At 32.7% G+C, this 13,654-nt stretch overlaps 1 protein-coding gene across 5 annotated transcripts in view; it reads right to left on the minus strand.

Moving 5' to 3' along the window:
- The window catches only part of LOC140435296 (furin-like protease 2), a 1,428,549-nt gene that overhangs the window by 936,369 nt on the left and 478,526 nt on the right, over positions 1-13,654 (minus strand). For all 5 annotated transcript variants that reach the window (XM_072524126.1, XM_072524127.1, XM_072524123.1 and 2 more), the window contains one exon: positions 1,043-1,401. In XM_072524126.1, coding sequence (XP_072380227.1) covers positions 1,043-1,216 — 174 coding nt within the window. In that variant the 5' untranslated portion in view covers positions 1,217-1,401. The remainder of the gene's footprint in view (positions 1-1,042; positions 1,402-13,654) is intronic.

A 13,654-nucleotide genomic window follows, 5' to 3' on the forward strand; every position in this document is an offset into this window, starting at 1 on the left:
GTACGGATATAGTGATACCTAATAGAAATGGAAAACAGGCGCCAACCAGAATGTATATACATTTATGATTTTTTCTTGAATACTTCTAAAAACTATATTTAAAAAAAATTGATTTATTTGACGCATAAATTTAATTTGTTTTGGATACAAATTTATGGACACGATAACTAAAAGGAGCATAAAGAAATATTTGGGCATTTTTCCCAAATGTACTACATTATATCCATAGCGTAATTCATATACCGACGGTATCTAAAATACTTTTTAATTTACGCCAAAACATTAAATTCCGACTCAATAAATTTCAGCTAAAGGAAGTATTGTAATCACTTACACCATTAATTGGCCTTAATTTTGGTATAATTTGAAAATAATTTAACCAACCGGCAACTTAAGCTAGTACGTTATCGGGATCTGGAACGATATATTTTCCGACGAAGTGTCCTCTGGAGGGAAATTACAAAAAGGAATTTTCTGTGTGCTTAAATTTAGGGCAGCCATTTCTGGTTAAAGGGTCTCATGATAAGGTGACAAGGGTCCTTTTGCACGGCAAATAGTTTTTTCCGCTGATAATTCAACGGGAGATTTATCGTTGCATATTGTTACTGCGTAAAATAATTTGTAGTCACGCTTTATATCACACCTTCTAATTCATCACGACTTTTGTGTGTCGAAAGCTTTTCCTCGACCTGCGCCGGGAACAAAAGATTCTTATCGACAGTCGGGGGCGTGTTGGAAATGAAGGCAAGAAGAAACATTACGGAGGTTGGCTTTTATGTACGAATTTCCCTACAAAAAAAAATTAAATATTGATAACCTAAAGTCATTGTTTCGAGAGTAGATCAACAATAAAATAGTGGAAATGTAGGATCTTGTTTGCTTTAGGACTAAACTACGCTCTAATAATATTTGATAATTATGTACCACATCATCCAAAATTAATTAGTACAACACAGATAAGATTAACAATTAATTACAAGCTTCAGCTTTGACTGATTCAACGATAAATAGATAGTTTAACAATGATGTAAACATAACTCACCTGTCCAGCATTAGTGAATCCATATTTGGCAGCTATAGCATCGGCGACGGCGTGTCCATCTGGTATGTAAACGGCGAACTGGTTGTGGTATATCGTCGGCGTGTCTTGTATCTTGGACTCGCCCTGTGCAATACACGACGCGACGGTTATGATCCACAGATACGTTAAATGCATGGCGAAAGAGGACGCGAATTTAAGCGAGTTTTGAATGATTACAGAGGTGTCTAAGATTACTATAGGTGACTAGATGGCTAAGAGGGTTGTATTCTTGGTATTGTGAAATATTGAAGAATGTCTGAAACGGAATGGTGTTGAGGTGCGGATTTACTCATAGGTGTTTATGCCGGTTGAAATTTTATCTGAAAAAAAAAGATTTTGTTAGTTTAAATTTCTAAAAAGTCAGTGAATAAATATAGAATTGATGTTCTTAGACATTGCATAAGAAATATACAAATTCAGAATATTTTACACACTCGTTTAAAAATAATTTTATATAAACATAATTATTATTTTTACAGATCTTATTTAGTTTATATAATAATTACGTTTACTATGAAGTGATATTTATTTATATTTTATTATTAATTTAATATTCCGTCTGAATTTGGCAGGTCTGTACGAAGTAAACAACATGCTTTTTTAATACGTTATTAGGTGGCATTAAACATAGTATGAAGCTTTGAGCTACTCTACTGTACAGCTTACTGTATCATCTTTTATTTATTTCTATAGCAGTAATTATATAAACTCCCTTCATAGTAGTAGCAGTTTGTGGACGTCCAGAGTAAGAACTATTTTTATTCCTTAACGCCAGGTTCCTCCAAATAATTTTCTAAAAATCGAAAAACATAGTAAAAATCTTAGTAATAATAGAGAAATATTCTCGAAAATCCACGCCAAGGTAGATAAGAGAGAACAACAAAGAGCTCCAAGTTATTAATCCAGCCGTTCAAGCGGACCGGGTGACAGAACCAGTGTACTTTAATGGGCTATTCTCAAAACGACGTTTTTTTCAATTGGTTGTCACTCGTATTCCGAAACTATTGCACTTATCAAGTTGAAACAAACGGCATTTTAGTCTTTAGATGTCTCTCTATGGTCGGTGCTACAACCAAAAATATTCATTGTTCATTGTAATGATTCATTAACTCAAACTCTAACAAAAATGTAATAAAACAAAATAAATCCCAAATACTTTATTAATGAGAAGTATGCAGGTGTTTCTGGTTAACTAAAAACTTCACGTTTGGAGGAAAAGATATTAATTTCATCCTCAGGTCCGGTTTAACTTCCAAACAGTTTTTATATTTGCTCACGCTTATAGGTCGTAACAAACGGAATCTATCACACGATAGTTCAAATATTGACTCAATATCTAAATCCGGAAGTCCTGTCTCGGATTCTACGTCCATTGTAAATGAATTCCTTACCACCCTCTTGGAAACGCTGCCTTAGAGAGTACTTATTTTGTTTTTGCTAATAGAAAAAGATAAGGGTCACCAGTAGAAGTAATACTCTTTTGTGAATCAAAATCTATCTATCTATCTAATTAGCCTTCTTCGGTCCATCTTTGGACATATGCCTCCCTAATTCTCTTCCATTCTTCTCTGTCTGTCGCTACAGTCATCCAACTAGAGCCCACGTGCTCTTTGATATCATCTGCCTATCTCATTTGGGCCTTCCTCTGCTTCGTTTATATTCCCACGGTCTCCAACTTATAAGAATTTTGTTTCATCGGTCTTCTCTTTGTCTTATATTGTGTTCGGCAAATCTCCATTTTAATTTTATTAAAATCAAAATAGATACTCTTTAATTGATCCCAAATTTCCTTGGTCTTGTAGAGCTTCCATTGGGCACATAACTTCCATTATTATAATACGATTCGGGCACGCATGTTATCCAAAACGCTTATTTAAAATACCGGTTTTAAATGGTGACAAATGTGAGCATTGTGGAGAGGAAAGTGATTTAGATCATATATTTTTTGGTTGTTCTAAAAATACAGTCTAATGATTTATTAAAATATAAAACAGCAGCTCCTTGGAACATACCATATTTATTATCACTTGGCTCTGTAGATGTTTACACTTTTTTAATTTAATTTTTAAAAGACAGCAAATTATCATTATAATTCTCTAAAAATTATTTAGGTAATCTTATTACCTTTGTTTTAAACCATTTGTATAACTTCCTCCTCTCCGTGACCTAGTGTTGTTGTGTCTTATATAAAGCAATGCCTTGATAGGTTCTTAGGCGAGAAGAGTGTGTCCCTGTTCTCCTAATATCGATATAATCTTTTATTTTGATAGGGCATTTAGGTGAATGGTAATCATGGATACTGTCTTATACCTTTTGTGTCTGGCTATATGACGATAAGTCTAAGCCAAAAAAAAGATAAAGGTCATAAAAAGAACTTTTTAACTATAAAAATAACTTGATTAGAATTGCTTAAGTGTTAAAAAATAAATTTAAAACTTTTTACAAACAACTTTTCCAAGTGTACAATAAAAATAGTACACAAAGCCATTCCGCTACATTTATTAGAGTTTAATTGATTTGTTTTGGATGTCGGAAAGAGTGATTTCTCTTTCCTAGTTCGTAATTTAAAACTCATTCTCGCTTTTAAGCTTTCTGGGAAAGCGTTTAAAAGCTTCCTATTTTGCTTCTCATTTTTTCGTCTTATGTGTCATTTGCATCCCTTTGTTATTTTAATGATCGCAGCAGCATATCGCCGGAAAGGACGAAGGACGCGATGGAAGAAGTTACGATTGTGGAAAACTTATTTTGGAAACGGCTAATGTTATAAATGATCTATAATTTATAGGTCACTTCTTAAGAATCGTGCAGTGATTATAAAATTAGATAGTGCACAATTTGTTTTTCTGTATACTGAGTGCTGTTTCACTTCAATTTTTTATCTTACTAAAATTTTATTTTTTAACGATCAAAAGTTAAATAACAATTTTATCAATTTAAAGCGATTTATAAAATATTTCATTGCAGTTAATATATTACAAGTAAATATGTATTTATATATTATATAAAATGGTGATTTCCTACGGCCCAATTGCGTAGATTCTTTTACTTTTTCCTTGAAGACGTTAGGTTTATATTTAATCTTATTCCAGCGTCCCAACAGAGTGATTTATTTTATACTGCAGTTAAGGATACACATAGCTGTATGACACTTCCATACTTAGTGTACTTTTCCCATTAAATAAACGTAAAGAGACAAAAATGTCCGACAAATTTCCTGCAAAATGTGAATCCTGATCCAGTTGAGTTGCTTAACTTCTAATAGGAAGTCGCTAGAAATTGCTTCACGGCTATTAGATGTCGAGAGAAATGCAAAGAGCCTAGGACTTTTTTTTAATAATAAGATACAGTGGAAATCTCTATGTTTAATTCTGTTTGAGATAAAAGCTGAAATTTTCTTCGATTTTATTAAATCTTTAACTTCGCTCTAAATCACGGCTTAGAATATGAGATCAAATGTTTTTAATAGTCTTCGGCAAATTATTTTGGTTTGTAGCTAAACAGTTCTTCTTAAAGTGCCGTCTCCATTAGTGGAGGTTCAACAATTCTTTGTTATCAACAACTACAGTACATTCAACCAAATAACACCTCTAAACGATTAACGGAATTCGCAGAAAATCTTTCGTTGTAGTAAAAGACACGGTAAACTGCACTGGAGTTCTCCATAGTAATTAAAACTTTGCTAAATTTTAGGTATACCATAAATATGTGTCATTAACCTTTCTTCTTCTTCTTGTGCCACTGCTATCGGAGATTGGAAATCATCAAGGCTATTCTGACCTTGTTTACAGCTGACCTAAAGAGTTCATTAGTGGTACAGCCAAACCACTCTCTCAAATTACGAAACAATTACATTCTTCTACGGCCTGAATTCCGTTTTCCTTCTATTTTTCCTTGCATTATATTTTGAAGTAATGCGTATTTATGTCCTCTCATCAGGTGACCTAAATATTCGAGTTTTCTTCGTTTGATCGTTGTGACTCTTTCAACCCAACTTATTTTCAGCATTCGACAGTAGCACCACATCTCGAAACATTCAATATTTTTTATGTTGTTCTGTTTGAGAGTCCAGGCCTCTACATCGTATAGAGGCTATAATAGCGTGTTAAATACGTAGCCCTTTAGCATTCTTAATCGTAGAGGGATGCTTATATCTCTGTTGTAGAAGAATTTCCTCATCTTTATGAAGGTGGCCCTGGCAATTTCGATACGCCATTGTTTTGGTCTCCAGTTTCGTTTATTGAAGTCCCCAAGTATTTGTAACTTGAGTCATTAACTTACTTAAACCAATAATACTTCAAAACTTTTGAAAACACTTCAAATATATTAACTACAGTCAAGTAAATGATATTTAATATATATTTAAGGACCTTGCTTATGGGTTTTATTGCATTACTGAGAAATAATTGATGATTTAAAAATGATCAAACGGAATTAAACGTGTTGTATCTTATCGTATTTTGTTTAAAACTTTGTAAAAACAGTATTCTATTCTAATATTCTGTTATAAGTATATATCTCAAAATTTGTTCTTTTCTTTAACGTAAAGTGTAGACTCCACGTTACGACTTGTAGGCCGGTACATTACTATATTACTAACTTTATACGTTATACACCGAAGAAAGAGAAGGCAGAGAAAAACTCGACGTTTCGTAATTTTTCACAACAATCGTCCGAATTTACCACAATCGTCTTAGACGTCGCACCGAAATGACAAGCAATAATTTACAAGCTTTTTCTCCTTGAAACGAGAGTATTAAGTAAGTTATATCGGAGGGCGTGCCACACGACAATTTCTAGTTAGATTTGAAAGATACTAAAGGATCGTTTTTTTATTTAAATATGCTTTAACTGAAATTTGTAAAGATTGTCTGAAAATTTACATCCGGTAAACAGGAATATGTTTTAAAATAGATGCTGTAACAAAAAGTCTTTCAAATTTATACATACGATTACGGTTTTATCTACATTTGTGAAAAAGTTTGTAATTACTGATGATCAATTTTCAGTAAACAATTTGATGTCTTTAATTCTGCTTAACCTAACCCTAATCTCAACCCTACCACTGTCATTAAACCCCAAATCATCACTTATTAGGAAATTTTACGGTTCGTTTAAAACATTCTTTAATATAATCATCAACACTTACGTCAAATTTTAATTCTTTACTAGAACTTACTCTGGATCAATCTTCTACGGACCAAGAAAGTTTAGATTTTGCACAATGAGCCTGGTTTGCTGTTAACAGTGTCTTTTTTACCTGGAAGAAAACCATATTAAAATATATTAAATTACCAGTAGATTTTTAAGTTGTTGTTACTTAATAAATTTTATCCAATTTTATGGTTTAATTCAGCTGTAACTTGCCTTAGAGTGTTTGTTCGACCTTTTTTGCAAACTTTTACTTGTATTCTTCTACTCCTATCAGAAACATTATTAATTCAACAATCATTAATTTTTACATATTTTGATGATCTTGTTGTTAGGGCTCGTATTATCGAAACTTTTTATCATTTAATGGTTTGATTTAACAGTGTAACATCTAAAGAATTTTTCTCCGTTTCATGATCATTTTTACGTGTAATTAGTAGCAAGTTGATATCCAAACGTAATTATCGCACAAGCTACGCCTCTAATGCCTTAATCCACACTTTAGTAGCTTCGGCAAACTGGCAAGCCTTTGACAAATTGCATCATCGTTCTGTCACAGACGATCCGACTGAAATCTTAGACAATTACCGTTCCCATCTTCCGCCTCCGCTGCCGCCCCGTTAACTCAAATACTGTAAGCAGTCAGTAGTAGTAAGCAGAATGGCAGTAATAGAAGGGATGAGTGCAAGTACCCAATTAGACGCGTGTTACTCTTATCTAATTGACATCTCGCGTGACGCCGCACACCGGAGATTGTGTTAATGACTGAGGCTAAATTGACGGCACGGTGAAAATTTCACGTTTGACGATGCGTCCGTATTTTATAGCACGGAATCTTTTCGTTGCAAATGTCAATGAAACGTGAAAAACAACGGTAACTTGGCAATTAATTTATATAACCCTGAAAGCGAAATGTACAATATTAGCTTTTATTGTAATTCAGAACTGAAGTTCTGAATTAGTTTTGGTGCCAGAACGACAACTAGAAATATAGTTTAAATATGCCATTTTTCAACTTTTTTTTTAATTCTTCCCAACTAATTTAAGTCATTACGTTGATTATTATCAGCTGTCATAATAACCATCCTATAAATAACGAACGAAACAGTTTTATCTCTTCTTCCATTTATTTTTGTTTTTGCATCCATTATGATAATTATACAGTGAGGACGTAAAGGTTTGCATAAATTTAATATTTTTGTAGCTTATAGTGAAAGGAAAAATCGAGGGAAAGAGAGGCCTAGGAAGGAAAAGACTATCGTGGCTCAGAAACATCCGACAATGGACAGGGCTAAATTTTGAACAGCTAATAAGAACAGCTGAAGATAGAGAAGATTTTAAAATTGTAGTAGCCAACCTCCATTGAGGAGAGGGCACTTTAAGAAGAGAAGAAGAAGCTAAATTATTTTGACGAAATTTTCGGACAGTTCGATTTATATTTGGAATTGCGCATCGGCTTATTTAATACAAAATAATGATTACGTCACCATTTTCATGCTCATGACGTCATCGATTTTTTTTTTCAAATTGAACGATAATATTCTTTTTTCGTTTCTGTATTTTACTTGAAAAACCGATTTGATACTTGTAGCAATTACTATTTTAATGGGAATAAGTCGCAAATGAAGTTTAAAATAAGTTTATTGACGTTTCAGTTTCCACTTCGAAACTCGTTTTGAAAATACAAACATTAATAAATTAAACGACTTTATTAAAGTAGACGACTTTAAAATGATATTGCCAATATCGCTGAGCTGCGTTCCTGGGACGACTTTATTGTAAGATAGTTCATTCGATTGCATGAAATTAACTTTAACACTTTGGCTACTGTGTGTACCAATTCTGGTACACAGTTGATGTTTACCAGAAACTGCGTGTACCAAATTTGGTCACATGAAATGGTAATGTTTCAAGCTGTGTGTACATTTGTTGAACACAGTTCTGATGGTTTTAAATGCGTATCTAGGTTCCTACAGTTTACTGCTAAATTCTGGCGAAGCAGTTTGGGACTTAATCAACAGATGGCTGTACTATGACCGATTTTTTTAAATTATGGCGGAGCAGTTTGAGACTCCTTCAGCAGATGGCATATTATGGCCATTTTCTGACTTGCAGAAACTTGTTGTTTGTGCAATATTAGTCTTGTGTGTTTACGGTTCTAAAATTAGTACTTAAAATGTCAAATAAAAAATTAAGTGATGCTGAACTACGTGAAATAGCCGAGAATATGAGTGAAATGGAGTATGAGTTTATTAGTGAAGATGATGATGATGATGCTATGGATATAGATGATCCAAATGATCAAGATTCGTGTTCTTCTTCCTCTAATTTAGAAATTAACAGTGATGGGCAAGAGTTAGAATTCGAATCTGATCTAGTATCTCTCAACAACGATTCGGAACCTGATATTTTTTTAAATAATCCTAATCCTAATATCATTTGGAATAATTGTGCAGGTAATATATAAATTAGTATTCACTTTTATAGTTTTGAGTTTATAATTTTGTAGGTAATTTGAACACATTTACTTTCACGGAAGATTCAGGATTCTCCCAAAGTTTTTTGCACAAAGGGAAGGAGATCATCCAATTCATTTTTATAAATTATTTATTGACAACGATATCTTATCACTTATTGCCGAGGAAACCAACAGATATGCTGAACAGAAAATAGTATCAGGAATTACAAATGAAACATTAACAAAAACAGCATTATTGGGACAATGGAGAAACACAAATCAATCCGAAATTTTTGTTTTCTTAGGTCTTCTAATATGGATGGGTTTGGATCGTAAACCCACTTTGAAAGATTATTTTAGCACCAAAATACTGTACAAAAATGAAATTGGAAAATTTGTTCACATGTCCAGGATAAGGTTTGAGCTTCTTTTGTCCAATTTGCACTTCTCAAACAACGAAATTGCCTCAGATGATAGGCTCAAAAAATTCCTTCCCTTGCAAAATTTGTTAATCAAGAAGTTCCAATCAGCATATACTCCCGACAAGAATGTGTGTATAGATGAGAGGATGATTCCTTTTCGAGGACGACTGAGCTTTCGCCAATATATACCGGGGAAGCGTCACAAATACGGTGTGAAATTATTTAAACTATGTGGAGTGAAAGGTTACACATACAATTTTAAAATTTATACAGGAAAAGAGCAAACACCTAATGAAAAGCCAATTGGTACAAAAGTGGTGCTACAGCTTATGGAACCACTTTTACATTCAGGTCGCGTTTTGTGCACAGATAATTATTACACTAGCGTGAATTTAGCACACGAACTTCTGTATAAAGATACACATTTAATAGGCACACTGAGAAAACACACGAAGCATAATCCAAAAGTAGTAAGTGAGGCTAAATTAAAAAGGGGTGAATTAGTCATGAGACGGAGTAACAGTAAAATCATAATTGGAAAATGGAAAGACAAAAGAGATGTCATGTTTCTCACTACGGAGTCTGTGCCTGAAATAGTGGACGTGCCAACAAAAAGGGGTGTCGTGAGAAAGCCTTCCACAATCGTGCAGTATAATAATGTGAAATCATTTATAGACGTCTCTGATCAAAAAGCATCATATTCATCAGCAGTGCGTAGGGGTATTAAGTAGTATAGGAAAGTTTTAATTGAACTTTTGGTTAACACATCTATTATAAATGCACATACTGCACACGAGGCTATAACAAACAAAAAGATAAGTATCACTAAATTTAGAGAAGAAATCGCCTCAGAAATTTTTCGTAGTCGAAATATTCAGATGAAAAATTTGGATGATCGTCGTGTTAACCAAGAAAGAAATCACAAACTTTCCGAAGTGGAACAGAGAGGTCGTTGTACAAGATGTTATAAAAATAATAGTGCTAGAATTGGACGTAACTTTGCTATAAAAGAAACAAAACGTGTTAAAACATCTTGTCTAGCATGCAGTGATAAGTTTTTGTGTACCAACTGCTTTTTTGACACTCATTACTGTCAAGCAAAAAAATGAACATTGTGTCCAAAAATGGTACACATAGTTTCTAAGAAGATAATTACGCATTTATTTCTACCACAAACTGTTGTACCATTTTTTGACACGGCCCTTACACATGATTTTTTTTTCAAAAAAATACCTAAATGTTGATATTTACATGTTTTTAGTATTAAATATTGTAAATTTTACCAAAATATAGTTTCAGTTTCTGACAAGAAACTTCAAATTTATAGCCAGTAGCCAAAGTGTTAAATTGGGAATATCCGTCAAAAAAATCATAGGATGTGATTCGTTTAGTCGTTGAACGACTGGATTGATTTAGCTAATTTTAATTTTGAAATATTTGTTGAAATCCAAAAAAGGCTTAAAACATAACAATAAAACACTGAAAACTTTTGTGATCAAGTGAATATGTTGAGGAGGGGAAGACTGTTTGTCTTAAGTTGGTCATTCAGAATTGTCTGTATTTTTTAATTTGTCGATTTCCATAGATTCTAATGAATCTTAATGCCTTTTTTTGGATGTAAATAATATGAAATTTGTCATTAAAAGAATGAATATGGTCTACAAGGTGAAGTGCCTACGCATAATCTGTTTTTCTATTATTGAACGACCTTTTATGTTTTCTTATACGGTTTTTTAAAGTTCTAGTAGTTTGACCGATGTTAGTTTTTGGGGCAGAGGGCACATTGAAGTTTGTATATTTATTGTGAAATAAAATGAATTTCCATCAAGTAACGGTCGAATCAATTACTTATTTAGAAGGCTTTAAAGGTGACAAAATATATGATAAAATTATAAAGAAAATAATAGAAGCAGCAGTTTTATTTTCTTATACAAACAGTTACATTGTAGTCTAATACAAAATACGACTTCGTCTCTACAGTAGTAGTTTATTTAATCTATATGTTACGAGCAATGTCCGAAATTGGAAAATCTTTTCCACTTTTAGCATTGTATCCATTTAATGTACAATCTCTGAAATAGACATAATTGTCGGACTTTGTATAACAGAATTGCTGTAAAATGTTCAAATTTCAATAAGTATCCATTCATGTCAAAGTTTGTGAGAATATAACAGATATCGATTAATATTGATTTTTATTTGTTATTAAAGACAAACAAACACAATGAGGTTATAAATCCATAAATAATTAGGGCTTCTGATTGCTAAATTTGAGATTAAATTATTTTAAATCATCAAACACATCTCTTGAAAATCTGAAATATTTTACAAACATCTTTTCTGTATTATATTGATAAACCTATCTCTTAAAGCTTTGAAATGTTTAATAACATTGCAGAACAATTTCTTCTATTTATACAGGGTGAGTCATGAGGAACTTTACATACTTCTACCATATGTAGAGTCCCTCAGGGAGCATATCATGTGGCCACTAAAAAATGTCAACTCCTCTTCTTTATTAATTAACAGGGTGATTTGTGTAATTGACCATTTATTTCATTTTACTGTAGTGTTTATACGGCTCATTTGATTTTTTTAATTGTTGCATGATACAGTACACTACTATCAAGCATTCGACTGGTATTAGCTAAACTAAAAAATTCCAGGACTGGCTTTGGAAAAATTAATTTAGGGATTCGTATTAAATATTACACCCTGTATATATTTTTTTTTAAATGCAATAAGTGAATTTCAAACTACATAAATAGTCAATGAAAACGACATATGCGACAATGTTGTCGCACTTTTATTAAATTTTTAGTGAACGATCAAATCTTACCAAAAATAGAACAACCATAATGAAGTATCAAATTATAAGGTAATTAATTTAAACAAATGTTATAAATTTCAAACATTTTAATTGAAATGATAAACTGAGTCACTGCACAACAAAAAACAGTAACTACTAACAATAACGAAAAACAATTTAAAAAAAAAACTAAAAATATGTACATAGTTATGATAAACCCATAAATTAGAACTGGAAAAGATACAATAATGGTAATAAAATAAAAATAATTCAAAATAGATTTTCGAAATGGAACCCTGCAGCCTGTACACATTTTTGTTGCCGAATTGTTAATTGACGTATTGAATTACGGATACTCTGGGGATCGTTTCTAATAGTATTACAACAATGTATAATTCTATCAATTAATTGTTGTCGGTTATTAATATTCACTGCGTAAACTAGTTGCTTTAATCGTCCCCAAATATGGTAATCAACGGGATTGAAATAAGGGGATCTTGAAGGCCACGAAATAGGACCTGCACGTCCTATCCACCTGTTGCCATAAACATTATTGAGATGTTGTCTCACTGCCAGTAAAAAGTGTGGGGGTGTCCCATCATGCTGAAAATACATCCCTCGGATAGCAACGTTCGCGTTGGCAAGCAAATTCGGCAAAATATTTTGTAAAAAGTTCAAATAGACCTGCCCTGTTAAAGGACCATCAAAAAAGTGAGGACCTACTAATTGGTTATTTATGACACCAATCCACACGTTAACCGAAAACCTTAACTGAGAACGACGTTCTCGAATAGCATGGGGATTTTCTTCTGCCCACACATGTGAATTTCGTGAATTATTTATCCCGTCTCTGGTAAATTGGGCTTCATCTGTAAATAGTGTCCTGTATAGCGTTGGTCGATTATTGTTAATCCATCTACAAAATTCCAACCTATGGATCTCATCTCCAGCATGTAGTCGCTGAACCGTTTGAATGTGATATGGGTATAGATTATTTTTTTGTAAGACTCTACTTACTTTTGATTGAGTAACATTGAGTTCTCGACTTACTTGTCTAGTGCTTATTGTAGGGTTTATAGTAACGGCGTCCATAATGTCATCTTCCTGCGCTTCATCTACATGTCGCTTTGTTGTTTCACTAGGAAAAGTGCCATTTTCTCGCAAATAATTAAAAACTGACCCAAATGTTGGATGACTGGGAGTTCGACGATTAGGAAATCTCCTGCGATATTCTCTACTAGCAGCCCTACCATTCCCATTACAGAATCCATAAACAAATATTATGTCTGCATATTCTGTGGTCGAAAACTGATGTGGCATTTTGAACGAAAGTAACAAAAGCTCTACCAAAACTAACACAATGTACTTAACGTAGATATGACAGAAGAAATATGTATTCTTGTACACATAAATAACAATTGATAATGACAATAATGACAATGGGTATAAAATATCAAGAAACGTCAAACGGTCAACGCCAACCTTCATTTTAAACTTTTTTAGATTTATTTTTATTTAGTACAGTTGATGCAATGTATTATTATTTGACATAAAATTTTAATCATTTACAATCAACAAAAACTAACACATACAAGAGGTTTGACTTTTTAATCAATTTAATTTATTATTTATCGAAAATAATGCCCCAATACGATCTATGAGTAAAAATTTAAAATTGAAAAACAATTGATTCTATCGTAGAGATAATACAAAGTGACAGTAAAGATGTTAATTTT

This window comes from Diabrotica undecimpunctata, chromosome 2, assembly GCF_040954645.1.
Source record: "Diabrotica undecimpunctata isolate CICGRU chromosome 2, icDiaUnde3, whole genome shotgun sequence".
In the NCBI taxonomy this organism is placed as follows: domain Eukaryota; kingdom Metazoa; phylum Arthropoda; class Insecta; order Coleoptera; family Chrysomelidae; genus Diabrotica; species Diabrotica undecimpunctata.